The following is a 26500-nucleotide window of genomic DNA, read 5'->3' as shown; positions in this document are numbered from 1 at the left end:
AGGAAACAATAAGAAGGATGTTTTAAAAAAAGTCCAGTTTGCAAAATATAAATTAACTGTAAGTAAATGATTTAAATCAAGTTAGCAATATCAAATTACCATCAAAATGAAAAATTTCGAACAGCAGACAGAAAATTAGATTACAGACTAAGACGTCAGCTGTTTACTGTAATCTCTTCAGTTGTGGCTCGCGTCATATTTGCTAAAACTCCAGTCTACTTGGAAAACCTCGGTAAACATACCACACGTCATCTAATTGCTGTCAGGTGAAATGTGGCTCCCAACACTGCCAAAACCATGACCAAATCTAGTTGTGGGAGATCTCCCAGGAGCTGTTAGGACACACACACACACACACACACGCACACACGCACACACACACACACACACACACACACACACACACACACACACACGAGAGGAAACTTAATGTAGCAGATTTGTTTGTTACACAGATGATTTTGTAGAACAGCGCATGGTCGAGCACTTAAAAAAAGACACCGTTGTAACTAAAAACTGGTGACAGCCACTCCGTCCGGCATATTCTTCATACACACTATATAAAAAAGGAACATTTCAAATCTGGAAGAATGATGTGACCATAAAACCAACCAAACAATGATCATTACACAAAGTAAAACTTTAAAGCGGTTATGCAGGAATGCCATGACTGTTTAAAGAAATTAGTGTCTGACACCACACACACACAGACACACACACCCCTTGTAATATTCTTGTTTTGGATTTTGCTGGAGAATGCTGCCTTTGTACTGAACTCATGTGGAATATCTTCCGAGCTAATGACAAATTGATAAACAGACTAAGAAAATTGCTGAAATTAGATTTCAACCATTTATAGCACATCGGTGGTGACTTGTCTTTACTGAACAGCAGCTCATTTTTATGAAAAGCAGTTCCACTGAAATCATGACTTAAGGCCGCATTGTTTCAGGATCTCAAAAAGTCTGTGAAGCTGCACGAAGCGACACATTTTACCACTCCAGCATAGTTAGCAGACCTCAGCCAGGTTAGAAGAGTCACCACAAATGAGTTAAGACATTAAAACCAGTCAAATGGTTTCTATTTTAGTACCTAATTGCAGATGTTAGTTGCCTAAATCCCCTATCCTTAGCCAGAAGACCCTTGCCCTCTAAACTAATGGCTTCCACATCAGAGGTTAAGGTTCTCAACCTGAATATCTTAACCTAGAAAGAACCTTAGAACTAAACGTCTTCTCAGCAGTTCTTGGTAAAAGGCAATTTTCCTTCAGGATTCATACGCCACCTCAAATTGATAGGTTTTAACTCATCTTGATGAAGACGGCTGCTAATCTGCGAGGCCTTGGTGCATGTAATATGGATAAGGCACTTTAGCTCAGGGAGCTCAGCCATGATGCCAGGAAAGCCTCTTTGCATCGCAGCTCCCTCCTTCATCTGGCCACAGGCCCGCTGTGACTTCTAACCCTGTCTTCCCTGGGGACGTACCCTGAATGGCCAACCTCTCTGGGCCCCCAAGTGAGCTACTCTGGCCCTCCCCGTGGCCAGAAGGGGTGAAGGAGAGGGTCGATAGAAAACGGGTGGAAGGGCTTTCCCGGCTAATTACACCAATACAGCTCCAGAGACAGGCGCTGGGGGCCTCTGACATCAGTTTAATACAGGTCTTTTGTTCCTTTGTTGGGCAGAGCCTTCGTGGACATGCTGCAGGGGTGTCATAACTTCATGCCTCAGCTTTAGTCAGTGTATGGAAAATGAAGTGATTGAATTTGATTTATTTTTTTAAATATGATATCAATGCCACACAAACCATATGTGTCTCCTTTCAGAGAGACTTAACAGGTTATCGGAATTCAATAACTCAGAAATCCCCAAGCTAGGTGTGTGCTTGCTGTGCTGCATTAGAGTGGAGTGACATACTTTAAAAAAGTAGAAATACAACAAAAAAATTACATGGAACTGTGCAGTCATGAAAATGATCAAGGTTCAATAAAAGAACCCCACTTAAGTGAATAGAAAAATGTGAATGTCTGACATTTATGGAACGATAAAGCTACGGGGAAGTCACATACACCACGATGTCTCATGGCTAATGGTGAGACCGGAAGGCCTCTTGTGTGGCACGTACCTATATCGAGAATGACAAAATTACTTAAACCCAACCGGCATACCATCAGTTATACGCGTTATAGCATGTGAATATTCACAGAGATAAGTTGTTTATTGCCTCAAAAAGCCATAAAACCTGGACTTCCTCCCTTCTAACAGTATGTATTTCAGCAATAAAAATGGCTGTTTATACAGCAATCAACCTCAAGCTGGAAAGCAGAGGGAAGACTGTGTGAGGAGACGGGAAAAACTTGAGACGAAACCACTCCATCGCTCTTTAATAGAAAGCAGAGGTATGGCAACCGACTGGGATTCCGTCGTAAAGACAAACAAGCATTAACTGGGCTGTTTTAAAGGCAACAACAGAGGGTTTTTATTTAATGTCTTAAAGCTTTAATTGGCGCCTCTGTTATTTCCTCTTCAAGGCACTGAGAGTAACAGTAAACCCAGTGTCAGGGAGGAGGGCCTCACCGACGGCAGCTTCCCAGTCACTGGCTGCCCTCACTGGGCCTCTACATGTGTGATCTTTACCAATTGAGCTCAAGAGGCTAAGCTATGGCTGGCCCCAAGCTGCCAACAAGACAGGCCTCTCAGCTAGAGGCTGGAAGTCTAATCGGCCTGGAAGGACCTTGTCAAGCACCCACCTTAGGGGTCACATATGGAAGTGACTAAAACTGTTCCAAGTCATCAGGGGATGTTATAAATCTCTACCCGGTTTCCTCAAGCTAATAACTGAGGGGAGACACCGATTCCCTGAGTTGTTTCTGGTGTTATTACGGTGGCAATTTTGCACTTTCTAGGGGTGTTCTCTTTCCATTACACAGGAAGTAGATATCTATGGTAATGGCGGTAACCAAACTGCCGTCAAAGCAGCTCTGGATTCCCTGGAGATTTCATTTTGGAGCTGTGTGCAGAAAAACAAGCCACTGCCTTCCAAAAATGGAGAGCACCACCTCCTGCAGAAGTTAGGAGAGGTGGGACTGAAAATACACTAAAGCTCACCCTCCAAGGCTCCAACTTACATCACAATAACGTTTTAGGTCTTTGACTTTCCGTGGGGCTTCTATTGTATTTTTTGAGATTATATGCTGAAGCAGGAATCCACAAGGGATTTTCTCAAACCAGTATTATAAATTTGATACTATCCATAAGGAGATCAAATGTTCCTTTATGCAAATGGTTTACATTTGCTTATGTACTTTTCTGTAGGCTTGGATGAGACCTGTGGGGGACTCCTCTTGTAGGATTTATAGTATGTCCTGCACCAACCAAAATGCACCAACCCTTCATTCCTATCAGCAAAAGAGTAAAACAGAAAGGCTGATCATTCAAGCAGGAAGGAAAGAAATCAAAACCAGAAAGACTGGAGTAAACATGGAGGAAGGATGAACAAAAGTAGCTGGATATGTTGGGAAGAACCGCAAAACTTGCGCCTAGTTTTACTGCGGTGACACATGCCAGCTGGCCCAGGATCAGTTTGAGCGGAGACACAACTGAGTTGGTTCAGCCAAGGGAGGATAAGTGGTATTGATGGAACTTAAGCAGTTGCCTGCCTGAAGACACATTGAGGCCCATGGTAAATACTGGGCCCCAGCCTGGGCTCACATACAACATGATCTGGGCTTTACAGAATCAAAGCCCTCCATCCTTCCTTGTATTGTCTGGTCTGACATGTTGAAGGATGTGAGGGAGTCGTGGGTAGACAAAGGCCTCTCCCGGCTGGCCCATTAGGTGGAAAGAGCTATGTCCAGAGCATTGGAGCATGCACCCTGCTCCCGGGGGAGGCTGTTTTATTAATGAGCCAATCGAACGAGTGCAAGCTGGGGGCTTTTTGTTGACGACTGTCGGAAGCACCTTGGGCGGCCAGCCTGGTGAGTGTGATGTGGAGTCAGAGGACCGATCTCTGCAGGGGCTCCAGTTTGGTAATATGCTCCCTGACAGCCCTCGGTGGAGGCACGTTTGACAGATGGATTTGGGTCCTGGTCCTGGCTAATGGCTGGTTTACCTGCCCAGCACCATGCTCACTTTTTCATCTGTATGGCCCCCCCTAAAGCCAGACAGCTACTGACTGATAATGAGACCATGTACAAATGAGAAGATGAGCCAGACCAAGAAAAAGAAAGAATACAGCTTACCGTGGAGAGATATCCAAAGGACTGCGAGTCGGATTATATTTGGTGGACTGTGATGCCATAACTGGAAATGGTTTGATTAAAAAAAAAACAAAAAAACATTGCGATACAAACGCTGTCGGATCATGTGATCCGATGATTAAAAGATTTTGCTCGGAAATGTACATTCTTTACGCCACAATTTCCCGTCATCTAAATCAGGGACATAAAGTTGGTGCTTTAGCATTTGCGACAACAGACACACTTTCCACACATTAAACGTGTTGACATTTATCTCAGGGAAAAAAAGATATTTAATGGACTTTCATTTTCTGGAGGAGGAGGAGGGGCAAACAATCTTGCATGATGGCAGATGCTAAGGTGGGAAGGAAGCATCGCGACAGATCTGGATGTGTGTAAACAAGGAGCCGAGCGCAATTGTGTTTTCTTCATTGTGGTGCCGGATTGTGACAAATTCCAGAGCGAGTCTCTGGTGAGTCCCGCTCCTTTGGTGTCAGCACAGAACGGCTGTCTGCGTGTGATGGAGCCGTGGAGCGCGGAGCACCACGGCCTCCCTCGGGATGAGTGCCAAACAAGATGTCGCCTGTCAAGCAGGGAACATTTGAAAATAAATAACATCAATGATGATTTCAGTTTACTTGTCACGAGTGTGCGCGCTTTTTAGAAGTGATGCCATCACTCTGCCGTGGATGCAGTCTCCCCAACCCCCCCAGAGACAGGCCCCTCCTGCGAGATACACTCCATTTCCAAGAGTCACATTTCACGTCAATCTGTTTGAGGCTCCGGGTATCAGTTTTAACAAGCAGCTGGGAGGGACGTGCACATTGATCATTTATTAAAGCCAATGAATTACCAGTAGCCAATATCTTTAAATATATCAGCTCACATTACATTTTGATTGGATGCACATAATGGCATTACACACAGTTGAAACGAGAATGTTCCATTACAGTGATTTGTATCCCTTTGTCTGAAACAAAAATAAGCATAGTCCCAGTGCAGCCCATAAAGTGTCAAATGACGGGAACCATAATTCCAGCTTGATTGCAGAACAAATCCATGGACAGTTTATTAGCCCTGATTCAGACTTTGTTCAATAACTCCAAGGAAGAAGACAGGTGAGACCATTCATCAGATCGCCAAGTGTGTGTGTGTGTGTCTGTGCACTAATTTGGCTTTAACACATTGGAATCAAGCCCAGCAGGGGAGCCCGAACCGATTGGAGTCTTAAAAAAAGGACCAGAGAGCACTTGTAACACAAAGAGTTTCATCTCAGCTCCTTAAGGAGAACCATCTGTTGTGAGACTGCCTTTCTCTTGCTCTCTTTCCACATCTCTGCAGTCGATCTTAGGTCAAGAGCAGGAAAACAAATGTGCACTGTGCACATGTGTCTGTCTGTCTACCGTTCCCCCAGCCAGAGATTACAAATCAGAATGTTCTTTTGGCAGCTCTGCAAATGAGTGGGGGAGAAAAAAGGTCCCCTAGGTACGGAGAAAAGATCTGACTTCCTTAGTACGCCATCATAAATTGTTTGTAGTGGGTTCATCCCTTAAAGACTGGGGCTCATCCCAAGTGAATGGAAGCTGTAAGTTGTTGGCACAGATGTAGAAAGGCTGGATGAGGTGTAGGAAAATGTGGGGAACCGAAGGCTCGGGAGATCAGGCATGTCTGTTTGGTGATTGGACAGAATGGCCTTGTTGTTTGAGCGGAGGGATGACAACGTTGAAACAGGAGCTGCTCAAAGTCAGGGTTATCTGGATCTATAGTTCCATATGTACTGACAGGAAGTACACATGTGCATTTCTACCCATCAGCAAGTAAGTGTCTGCTATTGCCTTTCATCATCCCACAATCCCCTGATGTTGCATTCCCTAGCTGGCCGGCACAAAATGAATCAACCTCTTGCTGTGCACCTCTGAGCCACAGGACTCTAATGCCTCCGTGTGTTTCCCTCTCACTCAGCACATACAGTGTCTGCCTTTGATTTGAGCCTGGTCTGCTAGCCAATCGATCACAGTATAAAGGCCCCTAATCAGGAACAGGAAGGACGGATGAATAAAATCATACATCAAGGCTCTTGGGCTGCTGGCCTCCTGCTATTCTCTCTGTCATACTTTCTCTCTCCGTTCCTTGTCACTCTCACGACCGTGTTTGATGTCTAAGAAGAACCAGAACTCCCCTCACCAGAACATTTTGTACTGCAATCTGCAGATACGTTCAAGAGCAATCAGTAACAAATATGTCACGTTGGTTTGACCTATCGCAGTGTTTGGGAGCGCCAGGGGACAGTTCAGGATTACTCAAATGTGCAATTTTTTTTTAAATCGGAGTTTTAAAACCAACATTTGGCCAAAAAATTAACCAGACAACTGACCCTAATCACAATAACGACTGAATTTGTATTCCTGTTGCATTTCTGACATTTAAATATATTAGTTAAATATCCAACCTCTTTAATCTGGGTAGAATCGGAACCAGGTAACAGTTGACTAATGGGACAAGGTCAGGAAAGAGGTCTGCAGAACAAAAATTAAAGGAACAATCGGGCGAGAGAGGGGTGAAAGTGGAGAAAGAAAAATGGGTTCTGGTAGGTAGGTGGATGAGAAACCCTCCTCCACTTTGTGACCTGGCTGAGCCTTTTATCTCTGCCCTCACAGAGCGGAGTCACATTGAGAGAGGAGAGCAGGAGGGAAGGGTAATGAGCAGCATTGACTGCTATCAGCCGCAGCAGTGGCCAAGCCCCTGGCCTTTATTAAAGAATTATATCCTTTCACCCTAATTAAAAGGCAATGCTTCTACCTGCAGGGTAACCCCCCCATCCCCCATCCCCAAAGAACCTCTTTTCTGTCTGTCTTGGTTTAACAACTGACCCTCTGAATTTGTCAGTCCTGTGATTTCTCTGATCACAAAAGAAGAGTGGAACGAAGCCAGATTCTTTTCTGCAGCAAATGTTCAGTAATAATAGGGAGGCGGACATGGTGGGGCGTTCGAGTGCATTAAGGCCTCTCCTCAGCCGTCTTTCCAAAGGTTCTGATTGGTGGTGGGGTCGACTGCCTCACTGTTCGTGATGCTGGACGGTCATTGTTGATTTGGAATGCTGTCTTGCAGAATTAGCAAAGGAAACAGAGAAGTCAGCCCCCCCGCCCCCCCAACCTGTCTGCCTCTCCTTTAAAAGTGCATTGCAACAAAATAGCCACAGCAGGCATTATTAATGAACTAGAATTGCAAGGAGGGAGGGACTCATTTCTAATTTATGAAACACTAACCAACTGGCAACCTCACTGACAGTCCTATTAATGATCTTTAGTGGCCCTCAGGCCATTACATCCCCCCTTCTTCTGTGGTTTCTTCTTCAGTTCATATCCTGCCAAGCCACCTCCTTGTCTCTTCGAAGCCCCGACTCCAGCATTCGTCTTGTAACATGGCAGGATGGAATCAGCTAGAAGAGTAGGAGGGGTGGGGATGGGAGGTGGTGCAGGCCTGTAATTTGTGCTGGGGATTTAGACATTACAGGGGGAAAAGGGGCTCTCTTGGGACGAGGCAGTTGATCAGCCGTAGCCTCGGTGGAGCAAGCCAGACAAATAACAAATGACAGCTCTGTGATTAAATCAAACCTTCTACTTTAAGTGTTGAAGTATCTGCCTGTCACTAACAATCTACTGCTTGTTAAAGGCCCCCATCCCCTCCTCCCCCACTTAAGAGCCCTGCCTCCCTCCCACAGTGGAGTCCCATCAAGCTTCCATCCCCTCATCATCCTCAAAAGCCCCCCCCCCCTCCCACTTTGCTCTACCCCCAAAACACATCAATCAAACAGCTCCCTCTGGACACCCCCCACCTGTCTCCTGCCTCCATACTGCTGGCTAGCTGTCTCCTCTCAGGAGAACACATGAAGCGACACACACCAATAGACATATACAGACGCTGTGAGGAAATATGAGAAATAAGCGCTTCAGCCAAAAAAACAAGCCAAATGGAGACCATGGATATCCATAAAGTTATGGAATTATTTAATATGAATCTCAGATAAGAGTTTAGCTTTATGCCACCATAAACAAGGAGTCTGATACAGTTCCAGCTGCATCCGACAATGGCATATAATTGTATTTTAACTGGTAAATTAATTACAATATTCAATGTTAAGTGTTCATCAGAGATAAATGAGAAATTAAGGCTTGATTTCAACTCCTTTCTGGCAATTATTCAAGTGCACTTGGATAATTCTTAATGAGGCGCCACTGGTACACTGCGGCGGCGTCTGTTGCCTAGCATTTAGCTCGGTTAGGTCACAAATGGTTTGATTTTTTTTTTTCGTTTATTACCATTCAGAGTATCTGTGTAGTGTATTTGTCTGCTTTTTTATAGAATTCATTCCAAGTAATCTTATATCAATTCAAAAAGTAAAGCTACGGTCATATTTTCCCTTTCCAGTCTCAAAATAAACAGTTGTTGCTAAAGAAACCCGCCAATGAGCAGCTGTGTTTTACATATTCCCATTACTCCCAGTTCACACCCTTTGAGAACAGTGGTTTAACAGTGCAGCATGTCGCAGTGAATCAAAACAGTCTGTCACGACATGAAACCGCTGCGTGATGCTCTGCTTTCCTGCCCGTCTCTGTAGCCTTTTCACACAACGTTAACGTCACTTCAGTCGGCGAGCCAGAAGCTGCCTGTGCCAGAGACAAACACGCTGGGAGTCAAACTGGGGGCACGGGGGGAGGGGCCGGGGCCACCACAACATGAAGAATTTTCCCCAGTTGTTTCTGGCCCCGATTTTATTGTCTGCTCAGGTAAATGGAGACCACACTGACCCTCACGGTGGTCCCCTATATCCTTTATCCAATGCACGGGCAACAGGAAATGCTTGACTGGGGAAGTTAGCTGACCTTATAAAATGTCTGGCTGCTTAGCTGCTTAGCTGCTCGGCTGCCTTTTGGGCAGGCTGATGATGTCTGAACAGTGACATGATTTAAGGCTAAATTAGTATTCATCACAGCAGTCAAAAGCCATTAATCTAATATCCCAAACATGAAATGATATGCAAATCGCAGCCCATTGTAATGCGGTGCCATGCGTTACTGCTTCAAAATGGCCACCGCTGCATCTGCATGTCATGCACGTCAGGTGATGTTTTTGTGTTTTTGGAGGCTGATATTGGTGGCTTAATGTAGATATTAGGTCAGCCAGTGTTTTTAAGTGTGCTCAATGCTAACATTTTAAAAATCTATAAAATGTGCAATGCGTTCAGAAAATGCTTCCCCCATTAAAAACAGGCATTACATTTTTGCTGATGGCGCTGCTGAGGTTACAAAACACCGATTATGGATGCGTCGGTAACTGTGCGCGAACAGCATCACTCACACGTTGTCGACGTTACATAAATGGAGTGGAGCACTATGCTATATTTATGATCTCCGGAGATTAATTTGACCTCGGTGTTGAGAATAGATAGGTGGTGTAAGTCTGCCAGAACAAAACACAAATCTGGCAATGTTTTCATCCCGTCTCTACAGCACAGGCACACCCAGAGGACGGCGGTCTCCGGTGGCGCCCCTGGCTCAGATGCCGGGGCCGCAGTTTGAACTGTGCACACTTGGTGACAGACAGCAGTGACAGCGAGGTCCAGAGAGAGCAATTAGCACAAACAAAGCAACTGTGTCATTAGCTAGTCTTTATTAGCTCCAGTGATTGGTTCAGAGGCCACTGGTCTCTGGTGATCACTTACTTCCTGGTTTAACCCGTTTGTGACTCTTATGTTGATGTAAACAATCTGATGGGTTATTAATACCAACATTCTGGGTGAAATGACACGTATAAATATAACACATATCATCTCTAACCTGACAGGAATTGTGGTAGAGAACACCCCAATCTGCACCTTGTGTAATATTTCTGGTGGAGGAGGAGGGGGGATGCGCTGGGACATCATCTTGTACACCTCTCATCTTTGTCCTGTGTTGCATGCTGGGAAAGAGCCGCCATTTGCTATGTTCCTTTTCTTTGCCTGGGCCCTCGGAGACTTCCCTGCTAATGTTCCCCTCCTGTTTTACAGCAGTGTTTCCTGGAACAGAACCCCCTCCAGCACTCATCAGATGCTACATTAAGGGAGCACTCTCAAGTCTTCCTCCACCACTAAGGGCCCCTGATAAATAACTTATAGGGGAGAGGATTCAAACATCTCTCCTATTACTAGCCTCGATTCATTTTTTACGGTCCCTGGAGCCCCCCATCTGTCCTGCACTTCAAACGCATCAGAGATACTTTCACTCTTCCATCCTATGGGATCCCTGTGAAGGTAAAGAAGCAGGGGAGGTGGGGACGCCATGGGGGTCCGGCTAAAGTAAAAGAATAGACACAGCCAGGAGCTTTGAGCTGCAGAATGTGCCAAAAGCGTCTCTGCCATCACCTCCTTTTCCAACTATTCTCCGAGGAGGACGGGGGGGGGAAAAAGAGCGACTGTAGGAGAGAAGGAAGGAGGGAAGGAACATGGCAGTCTGGCGCAGAAATGGCACCCTACGTCAGCACGGAACAAGAATGACAACTTTTTTCATTCTCCGTGGCAATTACAAATGAGTCTATTAGACTGTCTGCTACCCTTCTCTCTGCGGGTGTGTGTGTCTGTGTGCAGGAGTGCGAAAACCCACAAGTCTTTGCAGGAAAACTCCCCGTTTTTAAGTCACATAATACGATTAAACAACATTTGTGAGCGCTGAACTGGGGGCAAAGTCAGTTGGCATTTGTGGTTGTTATGGAATATAAGCCGGGGACGGCTGTTTTCCGTAAGGCACGATAATAAAACGCCAGCTTCCCTTTTTTGCAGGGCCATTATGGCAGCTTTTTAGCCATAACAGCTTAAAAGGGTTTTAAATTAGCAGTGAGAGCATGGCTAACAACATAGCTCAACAGCGAGGGGCCCAATCTGTGGAGAGAAGAGCTCCGCGTGTGACATCTATGGGTTTTGATGGAGTGGAGATTGCTTTCAGCGATGGCTTTTATTGAGGCCGTGATTTTCAACCAGCATTTCAATCAGGCCCGTTCACATCTGAGGCAAATTCAATTTAAAGCCCAGATCGAGAAGCGCATGAGAACAGTTTACTGTAAAGTCACATTAGGGGGAGACACAAAATCAAAAGGTGACACTTTGATTTCAATTGCATCAATGTAAATCTTCTAAAACCTAATTATTATGCCTAAAGGTAAGAGGGAGGGGAAGATGCGTCGTGGATGAATTATCGTGACCTTTACGTATGCATTTATCGAGATGGCATCGCTAAAAGCAAATCCATTATCAAAGCATCGGTTTCGACTCTGCACTCTCTTCAGGGTCGCCTCTCGTACTTTCATGGCAGTAGATTTCTATTCATGATATTTAGGTTCTAACTTAGCAGTCCATTCACACTATATCCATCTGTTCCTTGCTTTGGGCCACCAGAGCAGCCAGTTGCTAAATGTCAAAGCCCACACGGCCATTTCAGCACAACTGCGGCGTCCGGAATTCTCAACGCCGACTTCATTTTAGTGCTAAAAGAAGAGCCAATGAAGTAAGGCAGCAATTGCCCTGGTCAAAGATTAAACTCTAATTCTTGCTCAACGATAATGAACGCGCTACCTCGGTAGCTCCTCCATGAGCTACACCAGAATACAGTATTTATTCTCTCAGAGAATAAATAATGTATTGGCGAGCTCGGATGAACTTAACAAGCAGGGATCTTACAGATTTAAAGGTACTGCTAAAAATTTATGGAGGCATGTTTGGACTGGGGCCACGGTGAACAGCTTGGGCAGCTGAGCACCATCACAGTGGGACGCCTAATAAGCCCCGCGCAATTTTTCACCCCATATTTTATCAATAAAAAAGCAGTTTAAACAGCCTCCCCTGTGAACTGCAGCCGCTGCGCTGCCTGCCATCTGGAGCCCCCTTTCATTTTATAATCCAAGTGTCATTAAAATGCTTCTTGGCAGTTTACAGCTCGTTCCCCATGTGCAGATGTGGAAGCGCGCTTCAGATGGGGTCCTCTGATCAAAGCGCTCGCTGCTGTCAGACATAACACGCACCGACTTGGGGCTACCTCGCGCTCCTATATGGACACGGGGCTTCCTTTGGTCCTGTATTTCAGGTGCACGGTTTGGATGAGCTCCAGCTGATTTTAACCCCAAATCCTGACGCAGCAGCGGCGCGCGGGTGTGGACTCACACAGGTGGACTGACAACAAAGGCGCATTCACCTGAAACAGGATTGTGCTCGCTATGGTTAACTAACAACAGATGACGGGAGCTCTGTAAACTCATAACATGAGCGTTTCTGGCGGCGGATACAGAACTTGATGGCGGGAGGTCAACCTGCTGGCACGCTCTTTATATCATTTTATCCTGCCATATTTGCGGTGTGCACACACAGGCTGCCCAATGACCCGCGGCCCCCAAACTGATGCGGCGTGGCACACATGGTGTTAAGGCTCCAACCGGGTGTTGATTGAGCTCCCCTCAAGCCGGTGACGCATGTTGCCTTTGTTTGGCAGCTGTCCCGGTGTAAGAACTGGGGCCATATTACGCCTGTCACTGCCATGTGTTCGCTCTTCTCAAAGCACAGCGGCTGGTGCCACTCAACCGCCATCCCTCTCGACTCCCACCCTCCTGGCATCTCTACGGGCACCCCCCAGGCCTAGCAGGTCTGCGCTAATGAAGTCAAATTAATTTAATGGATGTTCATGCCGCCTGCGTCTGTGGTGCCTGGCGGGGGACAACTTTAATGCCGGTCTCTGTCTGTGGTCCTAAACCTCAACGAGCCGCTGCAGAGAGCGTATGAGCCCGGGCTGTTCCAGTTAGCCCCGCATGATGAACTGATTTCAAGTGTCCATAAAAACCGAAGCGACGCGGCGAGCTGCGCGTCTGGACCAGGTGTGGCTGCTAATTAAGGCAAAGGGAAAATAACTGACAAATAAACATGAATGACAGCCGTCGTTAATACCTGCTTCCCCTTTCCTCCACAGCTAAAAAAGAGCAAAAAAAAAAAAAAAACGCTGTTAAGTTTTATGGAGCAACCTTTGATAGGATAATTATTTTTTCCTCTAATCTTGCAGGCCGTGTACCTTTTCCGTTGGCTGCTGCACATCAAAGCGGGCCGTCTTTTACTTGAGGGACTGCACTGGCTGGGGCCTAATTGAAGGCATCTGGACTCTGTGTGTGTGTGTGTGTGTGTGTGTGTGTGTGTGTGTGTGTGTGTGTGTGTGTGTTTTGGGCCTAAACTTGACTTTCCACATCACATACACACTCGCCCACAGAACGTTCCTTTCTGAGCGGCCCGAGGGCCCGGGGGGGGGGCTTGAGGTCTGGCAGTCTCCAGAACATCCACAAGCATCAGCGTGTTTAGATTAACTTAAAGATGTTCAAGTGGCTCGCGGGAGAAACCCGAAACTTGTTTCTACCGCTGGGCCGGAGAGACGATTAGACTTTCTACTGTCCATCATCGCCGCCGTGAGCGGCGTGAGAGGAAGGTCATCCAAGCTGGCTGAAGCGAGAAACAACTGTTGAACAGAGACGGAACAGTAACAAACGGCCTCTGACTTCAGATTTAATATGTGTTGATTTCTTCAACTATTATGGGTTGCTGTCTAGCCCGGTCGACTGAGAAGGGAATTGACGCTCCCCCGGCGTTCTTTTCGCGGCCACAGTGGACTTATGTGTTCCTGGACTGGGAGGAAGCAAAGCTCCTTTAGTGAAACACTATACTTGATGGCGCTGGATCCTAACGGCAACGGGGAATTCTATATTTATCCTTGATTGCATATGCCGTTTGTTGTGGAGGAAAAGCAAGTCCTCTTGCATTAGGAGGTCTTGTGTTGACAAGCCAAAGCTTGGACAGACATGAGTCTTGCTGCGCCAACTCGAAATGCACACAAAGTCAGTCTTGGATTTCCAGCCAGGAGAAATGTGTAAGTAATTACAGTCCAAACTATGTTTATTGAATAAAAACCCACTTAGACATTATGTTTATGCACAAGCAGAAACATCCAAATCTTACATCCACGTACACAGACACAGTTGTGTCTTTTTTTTCTGCATCTGCAGGACATCTGTCTTGAATATGGACTCAATTTTACTTTTATTACTCATGTGGAAAAATGTGTATCGGGCTGGGATTGTTATTCAAACACAGGCCACTTGAAAAACAACGAATGCTGTGTGATGCCGCGCCGAGTCCCGTGGACACGCTAAAGACGATTTCCGCGAGTTGGACCGGCTTTTGGGACTGTGTGTTAATTTTGCTGCATATGTTTCGCATCACTTGCTGTTACCTGCTGCGCTGCTGCACGCAGACGTGACACATGAAGCAAACACGCTTCCACAGGCAGATTTTACGATTTCTACTTAGCCAGAAAATAAGATGAAGTCACGCCACCAAAAGAACCGAACACGGTGAATTAAATGGCCTCTGGTAGCAAATTCGCTACCAAATTTGAATTTGAAGCCTTTTCAAACGTGTCCGCTTTAGTTATTCATTTACTCATCCAAACATGACCCATCATCCTTCAGTAAACATGTTATTTTTTCCCAGTGTGCCACAGATTCACTCAACACAACTTGGATGTGGCGCCGCGGGTGGCGTAATACCACAATTGTCTGGTTGTGATAAGGCGCGCCACGCTTTCTCTATCACTGTATCATTGAACTGACAAGTTCGAGCAGAAAATTGTGCGATCGAGCGTTTCACCTGCCCGACGCTGAAAACTCTCCTATTATAGAAAAGGAGCACTCGTATGGGGGGGGGGGGGGGGGAGACGATGTTTGAGGGAAAACCACCTGTGAAATGGATCGGGTCAAGGTGAAAACCACCCAGCAAAAAAACCCGCTGTTCATCCAGGCAGCAGCAACTCCTTCAATAAGGATGATTGCTAGCTGGTGAGCGTGGCTGAGAGGTGACAGGATTTTCTCAGACGCGGAGCAGAACATTGGAAAAAGGGGCGCGGGGCGTGCGTCCCGATTTGAGGCGTACAAAGGGACGGCTATCTCTTCGATTAAGACGCCGCCAGCACAAACAGCTTTGCCGCGAGGAGTCGGCGAGTGAAAGAAGATTACAGTCTCGATGCCATGTTGTGTTTTCACACCTCCGTTCTGAGTGGCTGGCGTGGCTTCGCTTGCCCTGGCCTTTCTATTTCCATCCCCGCTGCCAACATCGGCGCTAACCTTTAAGGAGGAATGTGGACCAGGCTATTGGGTGCCACATCAATGACGCCGCCGCCGCGCTGACTTCCCCTGCGTTACGGCTTGACGTGCATTGCTAGTGACAAGTTGTCTTTGCTGATGTCAGCCGGCCGTGTCCGTCGGCGGGCCCCGCGGAAGCGTCAACTTCTACCCTGTCATCGTCAGCCTCTACCCAACATGCACTGGGGCTGGGTTTCACCGCCGCGCGTGCCCTTACTCCTGCGCCCCGATCGAGCTTGAACGCGAACCACGCGAGACCGAGGGTGTCCGCCTTCGCTTCAGAGGCGAAGCAGACAACGATGGCCGCGTTCTGGGGCGCTAACGCACAACAGATGTAGCGCTTGACGACCGCAAAATTTAAAACAACAAAACAAACAGGGAAAAAACACGTGGGATTTGGAATGGAATTAAAGCGCATCTTGCAAAAAGCTACGGGCATAAATGTTTGCAGATTTAAAACTGCAAGTGAGGGCCGTCATGAGAGGTTCATGTCTGGCCAAAAGTCGTTATTTTCTTCGAAACACTGATTGTATTAATTACTTTAAATGTTGGCTTTCTGGCAGGACATGATTGAAGTTGAATAGAACAGTCATGGTTAATCTATCAAACTCTGATTCTCCTACCTAGAGAGCTAAAACTGGAGTAAATGGAAGGATGAACCGAATAAGAAAGGAAGAAGGGAGGGAGTGAGGGAGGAAGACAAAAGAGAGAAGAAAAATGACATCTCCATATTAAGGCCTGTGTTGCCAGTGTCAGGTCTAATTTCACAGTGCCTGTGGGGAGCTGAATGCAACCAGTCAGCTCCGGTCTCATCTCGTTCCTCCTCCATTTTGAATCAGGGCTGGCGAATCCCAAGCTTTTGGGGGGAGGGTGTGTGTGTGTATGTGTGTGTGTGTGTGTGGGGGGTGAATATTACTGGAAAATTGGTTTTAGATTAAAGGAGGTGGCAAGGCATTCTGCTTCCTCAGCCCTTTCCCAGGTGCACTTAATCTAATTTCATTAAAGAGATGAGGACGGATGATCACTTGTGCAGAAACATTAGGCCGGTCCATTTTCCCCTGTCCATAAAAAAGCATTGAGATTGTCAGCGGCCTCGTGGGTGGCCGCCGCTTGTTATTGAATATGATCGCTCTTGGAGACCAACCTGGAAGTAGAAACAGCAGCAGGGTCTGAGGAGGAATATGCACACAGGGAGAGCCTCACTACATGAAGATAGATATATATATATATATATTACTCTTGTCCTCTGGCTTTTACCAAGATGGCGGCTGGAGGAAAATCACTGGAAATGATGTATGGGAGGCAGTCACGAAGAAGACATTCTTCATTTGAAGGTAAGACTTAAGGGGGAAAAAAACATGGGGAAGATTGCTGGGACGTAACGACAGCGCACGTGATTTTTGTTGCTTCGCTACCAGCTTCGGAGGGCATAACCCCCAATATATCTGCTGGGAGGGATGCCATTAGCTGACGAGCCATTACAGATAAGGCGCTCCGACGCAATGATATGGCATTCATTCTGAACGCAGCGGGGAGATAAGGGAGTAGAGGAGGAATTAATGTGTCAATCAGAACCTATGCTCTGCGCTGGCAGATGACTACACCGGAGCCATAAAAGAGCTCATAGACAGGATGTGGTAATGGTCCTTGGAGACTCCCCCGGAGACAGATACACTTTCTGCTGAGTGACTGCTCGGCAAATAGGACCAAATAGAATTAGCCGACCCGGGTGTCCTCCACCGAGGCTGCCGTAATGCAATGGTGACACACCTGACATAAGGCCACCATGTTAAGGGCTGGAGCCAAAGTAAGTGTCTGATGCTAATATTTCACAGACAGAAAGCCACTGTGTTATTTGCAGAGGAGAAAGAACACAAAAGGAAATTGGAGGAGCCGGAGAGGACGGCAAAGTGGGGCCGAGCAGAGATAAGATGACACTTCAGGAGAGTGCACGAACAAACCGAGAAGGGATAAATCGCACTCTATTTCTTTCTCTGCCTCTCAAATGACAGAAAATGACCATCTTGACTTCTGAGTATCTCGGCCCTGCGTCTGACTGACAGAATTGGCAGGCTGAATTTCAGGTGGGAGCTGGGCAGACGGAACAATCTTGCAATGTTTATTACGACTGAAAGTAGAATCTGAGCGGCACTTGTGCATGAATGGGATATTTAGGGACAGTCTGACTCAACGCGACCAAACGTGGCGCCACAAAAACCTGCTACGGGTAAAGTCCCCAGAGCCGACAAAGGCTATATACTGCATATCTCCCACACGGTCCCATCTAACGTGGTCCTCGTGACACCTCTTCATCATAGATAGCACAATTACAGAAGCACTATTCATCCCGCACAGTTTTTTTGCGGAGCGCTGTTCCGCTGACACGTGTTTGGGGGATTATAAAGAACTGACAGTCACACAGAGACTTTGTTTGGCTCACAGTATTCATCGCGAGGATAAGGGATGAATGACGTTCACAGTCCCATTGCGTGGCCTCTGATTTGAAAACAAACACTTCCTCTATCATCGAGCGGTTTCCCCAACGTGAGGCCCGTTCTTCCGATTTCGTACGGCTACGCGCAACTGGTAAACATCGTCCTCCACAAAGAATCCTTCGTTCTTCCCCATGTTTCCCTCTGGGGTGTAGACACAAGCGAGACAAGGTGAGCCCTGTTATTTTAACGCTGAAAGGGTGACATTGTGAAACACGGCGCGGTCGTGAACGTCAGATGACAGCGCTCCCGATGAGATACGCCAGCCACGAGAGCCGGCTAGTCAGAGTGTGACCGGCCGCTTCGTCGAGGCTAAGCCCATCAGCACGAAAGAGCTGCCTGGCAGCATCCTCGTGCTGAAACCGGAGGCGACCCGGGGATTCCATTTTGACACCTCGCGGGCGCCGTCTTCCCGAGAAGCTGAGCAATCTGAAGTGACGCCGCTGTGGCAGCGGCTCATCAGCTTCATTCAAACACAATGTAAGCGACTGCAACCCGGGGGCACACCTGGAAGCAATATTCTAATTAAGTTAATCTGTAAAATCCCGACAATGTGGGTGTTCAGGTGGCTGATAATCTGATGTGAAAGGAGTCTTTGTTTTCGCTGGGTAGATACGGGAAAAGCTGGCACCTGTTTCAGCAAAACGTTGCAGAAAATTATCGCTGTCGAATTATCTCGAGTGCGGGCAATTACAAATGACAGTGTTTGTCTTTCCCCTCATGAAAGCCAAATTTTACGCCATCGTTCTTTTAATTCCCCCGCACGTCGACGGCCTGTCAAAGCATTTCTGTCTTCCTTCGTCAGTAATTTGCTGCGGATGATTTGCAACTCTCATCGGCTTAATTATGCGTCTTTCTGAGGAAAAGGTCAGCTCAGCTTTAACCTCCAGCCAGAACCTCGAGGTATCTGCAGTAATTGAGTGTTTTCTAACCTTCTTTTTTAATGCAGTGGAACCATGGTAACCATGCTAACTAGCAAAGACTAAACAATGTTATTGTACCCACACATAAACAGTCTAATCCGCTATATAAATATGTCAATTTTAGGCTCATGGGGACGCAGGATGTCCATTATTGTAACCATGAAGTAGTGAGCCCTGGCGCGAGTTCAGCCATGGTGTAAAGACCAACCCCTGACACCTATAAAGGGATTTACTGCAGCCGGGCAGCAGAGGGCAGATGAGACCTTCGAGTCGCGTGTCTTCCAAAAAACAACTTGCGACACAAAAACAATGAACTGTAAAATGAGGCTTGGAGAAGAGAAAAATAGTTCAAAGCATCACATCTCGAAAGAAACCAAGATAAGCGGGTTAAAACATTTATGCTAAACCGTATTTCATTTCGTCTCGACTCATTAATGATTCAGTCGTTCTGACGGGCCGCACTTAATAATTTCATGATTCAGTAATGCGGCTGTAAATCCCGTTTACCCTTAAATGCAACGAGGTGAAACAGAGCTGTTGAGTAGCTTAATACGTAAACAATATCTGCAGACATAAGTAAGAATAACAGTTGGAACATCAAATAAGGGTCAGTATTGAGAAACCGAGTAATGACATCTAACGTCTAATGTACTACCTGTAGAGTTTCTTCAAGAATGTCATTTTATTCATTTATTTATTCTATTATTGACCTAAATTGTAGTAAATGTCAACATTTCTGACAGTAGAACTGGTTCCAAATAAATAGGAAGCAACCGGGGCAGGAAGGAGAACAAAACAAAACAAAAAAAATCGCTCGCATCCCGACCCCCCTCGGTGATGCCAGGGAGCCGTATGGAGAGTGACAGTCCTACTACGTCTCGCCGCCATGTCAACTAGCTACCGCCCTCGTTTCCGTCTCGCTTCAATAAAGAGATAAAAGCCCATTGACTTGCCAGGCTACAGCTAATGCAAATTGGGGCTGCTATCGATGTATTATTTATAGGGGGAGCTGCAGACGTTTCCACAGAACGGGGAGCTGAGCTTACAGGAGATTAGGCGCCCTATCTCCTTCATTTACCAGGGCGTAATTGCTAAACTGTGGAGGAATTACTGAGCGCGAGGTTCCCCAAAGGCGGTTCATCTTGTAACCAGGAGGCGACCATCTCCCGGGTGTGGAACAAACCAGTGAGAAGACGTGATAACCAAGATTCTATACGTCAGCTGTCGAACAGTTCTATCCTGGTGATGGAGCCTCAAGGTCACCCGAGCGTGACGACAGCGTCCATGCAGCCCTGCTCATCTCTGGCCTTTCGGACTACAAATTACAGCCAGGAGCAGCGAAAGGTTCTGTGTTTGACTTGGACGTGTCTGAAACTCCCTGATTTACAGCTTTTTCCACGGAACGACTGTTTCACACACAGCTGCCTGACACAAGTGCAAACCACGGCTGACACTTCGTGGTCTGCTGGAGGATGAAAAGAGGCAGATCTTGTGAAACAGCTTTGTTCCACATTCGTTTCTTTGCGAGCGAAAATTAATGTTTGTCGCTGGAACACGAACGCCACTGAAAAGTGTTCCGATCAAATTAGAGGCACGAATGGCGGCGTTCACTGCCGGTGTCAGTGGAACAGCGCGGTATGAAGTGCGCATTCACGAAGATTAGAAGTGACATTTAGGACTGTTTCAGAGTTATAGATCTTCTCACGAAGGGCGTTTTTACGACAGAATCCTCCTTTCCTACTTTTTTGTTGCCGCTTCCTGAGAATTCTTTGCTCTTTTGAAAGAAAAAAGACAAACAGCTCCTCCAACTCTCCATTTTTCTTTAATCTCGCCATCTTTCTTGCCTGACTCCTCCTTCCTCCGTCGTGATCTCACTTGTTATTCATATCTCTCAAACGCTTCAAGTGGCGGGTGAATAAACACAGGAAAGGCAGTCTTACCTTGTCGTCAATGTCACTCTCGCTGTCACACTGTAACAGAAAGACGACAGGCACATGAAATATGTGGGTTATTCATTTGCCCTCCCCCCCACAGCCCATAATCAGATGTTATTTTTGCGTCTTTCAATGACAGCTTTCATTGCATTAGATGAGGAGAAGCAGAGAGTAGCGATCCGCGATAGCTGTTCCTCGTTCTGCTAGTTCTGCTGCGGCTTTGGATGAAAAATACTGTATGTTAGCTTTTATTATAACAAACCTGTTCAATGATTTTCCTTCTACCTTTCAAGAGTGCTTTAAATTTGAACGATAAGATCTCAAGGACGGAGGGAAGCTTGGCTTGCTGAATGCTTAAACGCAGCTCCTATTAAGTGCGGTATTTAAAATCCACCTTGTGACAAACCCATCTGTGTGTCAGACGTCTCCAGAAATAAAGGAAATAGGAGAGGTTTAATTCCCGAAAACTGGCCAGGTCGAGTACAACCAAAGGCCAAAACACCATCTGTTCAGTTAGTCAGATTTTTCTTTTTCTTTTTTAAAACTTTTATCCTTTGAAAAGGAGTGAAGTCATGTTGCTGTTACAGTGTGAAAATCTTGAGAATAAGCACAGCCTCAACAAAACGGGAAGACCTTGTAAGAAAATGGGCCTCGATCTTTCATTCCTCACTTATTCGTGGTCAAAAAAACACTTTTTTAGCAAACCATAAAAGCATAATTCAGACATGCATCAGCTTTTGTTCATCTTTGGGCTACAGGAATGTATGTCATTAGAATTAGGTCAGTGACCTTGACTTCCACAGGATAGTTGAATTATTTGGATTCTATTTATTCATTTCAAGACTGATTTCTGCTCCCGGCCAGCACAGCCGTATTCTCTAACATGGAATAGTCTGCCTTCTGCTTCTGGTGGCTAATTATTTCTTTGGGAGGGGCTCTGAAAAGTTGGAGAAACTGGAGTGTCTGAGCTGCAGTCCCACAGGACCATCACAGCAGGATCCACCAGAGGCTGAGCCACTGAAGCAGAGCCACATGGAGGGGGGCCCCCGGTGACAAAAAACGCCATCAATCAGTCAATTAAGTTCCTGTGGCAACATCTTTAAGTGGACCCTCTTTATTTTGTTTGACTCCCTTTCAGAGTTTGACACAATAAGGAGGGAAATGGGTCAATGGAGGCACAGTGGCCCTTTGCGGCGAGCGTGGTGGGTCCAAATGTTTAATTAAGTAACGAGAGTAATCAGCGCAAGGGCTCAGTGGCCACGGTCTCCCAGGGGAAGGGACTCTGGGGGGGTTTCTGCATCCTGTGATTCGCCTGTATGACAAAAGATACAGCAGGAGTCCTCGCTGGGAGAAGCTCCCAGAGAAAGCCATTGTTGCTGGAGACCAAAGAGGGTGCATTGTTGAGCTGAGCTCAAAGAAATGCCAACGTCTCCCGTTCAGCCTGACGGGTTCTTAAGCAAGGCCGGAGAAAAAATGGAAAAAAGTGGAGGGAAAATACAGGAAAAGGAGGCGCTCGAGTCTTGCCGAACATCAACTCCGAGGCAGAGGGGTAAATAAACACGTTTGCTTGGGCGAAAACTTTGTTTTTAATGATGCCCGACCTCGTGTTGCTGTACCTGAAAATCAGCATTAATCAAAAAATAAGTCCACCAGCAGCGTGCAAGGACGCCACATACCTGGGAAATATTTTCCACATTTCTAGGCGCCGCTTCCTCCGTTCTGGTGTTTGCAAACCCTAATTTCTCGGCTTGTGCTTGTCAAAAGACTTTCATTACAGAGTCTACGGCTATGAGGGAAGAAAAGAGGCTTAGGCTCCTTGTCAATCAACTCCACATTCAGACAAATTAATTGTCCGCCGTTTTTTTTTTTTTTCTCGGAACACATCACAACCTGTAATCATCCTCCATTTGTTTTCCTCACCGCTCTGGCATTCTATCCAGCAGTGCCCACCCCCCCACCCCAAGGAAATGGGTGTAATTGTATTCTTGGACAACTGCAATCTCGCAGTGGTCGCGGGCTTCTCCCGATTACTGGAGATGAGTTTAAATCCCGTGTGACGGAACTGAACAACTGGCTCGCTCTATTCCCCGGGTGCATGTTTGGCCTTGTTGTTGCAGCAGTAGCCGTGTCACCAGAGATGAGGCCTCCTGAGGCTGGAGCTGGCGAGGAGGAAAAATAATATCACAAGAGCGCGGCGGGGGGGCTCATCCTTGTGTAAGGAGCACGCTCTGCAGCCGAGTGTAAACAGGAACAGTAGCTGCGGCCCAGACGGGCAGAGATGCAGCCCAGCGGGAGGGGGGGGGGGGAGCAGGTGGGGAAAGGGACAAAACAGAGGGTGCGCACGATGGCAGGGGGGTATATCTTATGATGATGGAATGGATGGATGAATCAATACAACAATATATAAATTTGCACCCCCTGAAACTCCAAACAGAAAGTATTTTTTTTTCAAGATAATTATGGAAAATGATGGAAAAGCTGGTGTGCTTCTATATTTAAAGCTGGCACAGTTGTACCAGGATTAATGAACTGATTATTCAAGAAAATCATTCAGATTAAGCAGCAGTGGGAATGGTTGCTGGTTGCAAGCCCGAGCTGGATGCATTTCAACCACTTAGCGAACATATTTATCAATATATTGTTGATCATTCTCAGCTGCCTGACGTCGGCAGCCCCCCCCCCCCCCCCCCCCCCCAAAAAAAAACCACACCAGTCAGGGTCTTCGGAGAGCGTACAACAACACCCGCACCTGGCATACGCAACTACGGAAGCCAGCAGGGGACCAGCTCCAGCGAATGGCTCATCCATAAGCCTCCCTACTAACACCCCAACCTCCCACCCCCTCCCCAGCCTGCACATCAGGCAGATGCGTTTGACATTTACACAGCTTTCAACACTTCAGAGACGGGAGATTTATTCTGCCAGCGGCCGCGACTGGAGCCAAGTCTCGACCTGAACTAGCCCCCATGACGACCCTGTAGCTCAGCCCTGAAATGAGGCAGGGCTGCAGAGCAGCAGAGGGGGAAAGGGAGAGAGGGGGAGGAGGAGGAGATAAGGGAGGGATGACTCGATTCTCACCGACTTTTTCTCTGGCAGATTCCAACTGACGTGCTAGGGGAAGACAATAAGCGTTGCGCATCCCGGAGCACATTAAAACGACCGGCCAAATTAATCACACAGTTCCACTTGTCACACTCGGAGGACAGTGTGCCATGAATTCCGCCTCAGAGAAAGGAGTAGACAAGCAACTTGCCTGGCTATGCAAAATTCTGGCACAGTGTCAACGATTGTCTGCCTGAATGCTGATTGCAACCCTGTATTTGCTGCAAGGAAAATGGAAAAAACAGCCAAAAAAAAAAAGAGTTCACCGAGCTGCTGGCATCCGAGTGTCGTTCACAGTTAGTTTACAAAAGAAAGATTACATATGAAGGTGTTTGCTCTTGCCTTTAGAGTTGTTAATGAAATCTTTTGTTTGTCGCCTTAAAAATGGCGTTTCAAGCCCACGCAACGCTGATTTTATGTCCTTGCTTATTCTGCAAAGAAAGCACTGATCTTAAACGCAACGACATTAATAGGAGAGCGACGTCATTAAGAACCATCTAACCTGAGAGAAGCGACGAGCAAATATTGTAGAGCAAAATTACCTTTGCCTGAGGCGCTTTAGCCTCATTTCATTCATTTTTCTATATTCTGAACAAAAAGGTTTGAGTAAAGTGTTTTGTATGTAAAAAAGGGGCATCTCTGTTCCACCAGGGCTCTCTACCTCCTGAGTAAAATGGCGCCAAGAAGGCAAAAGGCAAAGTTAAACAGAACCTCTTTAGGGACATCAACTGAAATATCTCAGCCTGGAAGAGAGTTCTGACAAACCCGGATCCCCCAGAGTGAGAAGCCACAGAGGAGCTAATGGTCCGTTTAGATACCATCTAAGACCAAAGCAGTGCTGGACACTGGTGGAACACCAATTTACCCCAGCAATTTCCCTCCTGCCGTTGCTGGGATGAGGTGCGGGAACGCGCTGTATCATTGTGACCATTCTGATGCCGCATGGAGTCTCTGTGCAATGTGCTAGGCCTCCTGCTGCTGCTGGAACATCAGGGAAATATCTGATGAACTCTGGACCCCAGACCCTTAAAAAGGATGTAAAAATTCCACTTTCAGAAGTTTTGGTTTATGCTGTGCATTCTTAGCTTCTCTGAAACGAACTGTGGTGTTGTGAAAATGCTGAGTGTGTGTGTTCTTACAGGCTTGTAACCATGTGTGAAAATGTTGCATGTCTGCATCTGGAGCTTTAACCCACTTTCCTTTGGTTTCTGCTGGGTAACCACACCTTTTGACCTTGTTTTTTATGCATAAAGAGCTAATTCTTGCTGTTCCATCTTTAATTTATGTTCTTTGATTATTTTCTATAAAAATCTAAGGTAGACCTGTAAATGGTGTGAGCTGTGGGAAAGACCTAGGAACAAAATGGCCTCAAGACCTCTCGAGGATGTGACTTTTTCATATTGATGATAGTAAAATTGGTCATTTGGCTTATTTGGGTATCTTCTTCAAAAGTTGACTATAAGTTGACTTTTAAGATTGGACTCCCTCTCCTGAAGTCGGGGAGTAAGAAAAAGAGAGGAAAGAATCAAGTAATTACTCTGGACCCCCCAACTGTATACAAAAACACCAGCTAGCAAACTGATTTGATCACAGGATGAAATCTATACAGCCACTTGACCTTTGACCCCCTCTGTAGGCATTACAGGAAGTGAGCCGATTACCCTGAGTCAACCTAGGCGCTCTAGATTAGGAAGGTATCGATCTCTGCGAAGATGAGGGATCCAGCTGTAATGAGATTGAGGAAGAAAAAAAATACTCTGCTGAGGCAGAAATGAAATTGACCAGCAGGAGGCTGAGAACCATCCCCACATAACATAATATTTCGGCCCGAGACCTCGGCGTTGGCTGCGTAAACAGACAGGCGGCTTCGGCAAAACCTCCTTTCACGGGCCCGTCGAGAGAGCGCCGAGTGAATAATAGTGGAGGACGATTGGAAACGACAAGCTCGGAGACATGTTCTTTGCATTAGCCCGACACGCAGGCCTCTGGTTCTGAGCTGACACACTTAAGGGACGAGTCAGTGGGGGCCATGTAAATCAAGTCAGGGTGAGGAAAGATATAATCCTGACACGAGTCCAAAATAAGCAGACATTAACATTACCCAGACTCCATGTAAACAGCGCTGGGACCTGGCAGCGCTCTGTTTCGCTTCCATGCAAAGTATGTGGTGAGCGGGAGGAAGAGGAGGGAGGCCGGTATGGACAGATTGATGGTGATAGCAGTGGGGGTAAACTTGAAAATCTGTCCCCCTTCTTCACTAAATTAAAGGGCCGCCTTGTCTCTTCCAGTGAGAAATCCTCCAGCCTTTGCTTTCAGCACTCTGGGGCAGCGGGGGAGTGACAGAGCCGGCTGTGCGGCTAGTGTGATCCTCGGAGTGGTTTGGCACAGGGAAAAACAGACAGTAATGGCAGATGTACGAGGGAACAGGGAGCATTTATTCAGCTCAGAGAGAAAGAAGAAAACTGCCAGAAACCCGAAGGGAGGAGGAATGCACAACTATCTCATGAATATAGACGTGGGAGAAAGATGGGGACGGAGGTAGGAGAAAAAAAACAACAGTGATTTACGAGTTTTTTGGGTTTTTTTTCCTTCACGCGCCGCCTGTCGCAGCGCTCC

General features: G+C 46.6%; 1 protein-coding gene across 1 annotated transcript in view; it reads right to left on the bottom strand.

The window, feature by feature from the left end:
- fbrsl1 (fibrosin-like 1) overlaps window positions 1-26500 on the bottom strand; it is a 205270-nt gene that overhangs the window by 53833 nt on the left and 124937 nt on the right. Inside the window, 1 exon segment of the mRNA XM_029829992.1 lies at window positions 20789-20818. Within this exon segment, the coding sequence (XP_029685852.1) occupies window positions 20789-20818 (30 nt within the window).

The sequence above is a fragment of the Takifugu rubripes genome, chromosome 21 (assembly GCF_901000725.2).
Source record: "Takifugu rubripes chromosome 21, fTakRub1.2, whole genome shotgun sequence".
In the NCBI taxonomy this organism is placed as follows: domain Eukaryota; kingdom Metazoa; phylum Chordata; class Actinopteri; order Tetraodontiformes; family Tetraodontidae; genus Takifugu; species Takifugu rubripes.
This window is presented reverse-complemented; position numbering and strand designations above follow the sequence as displayed.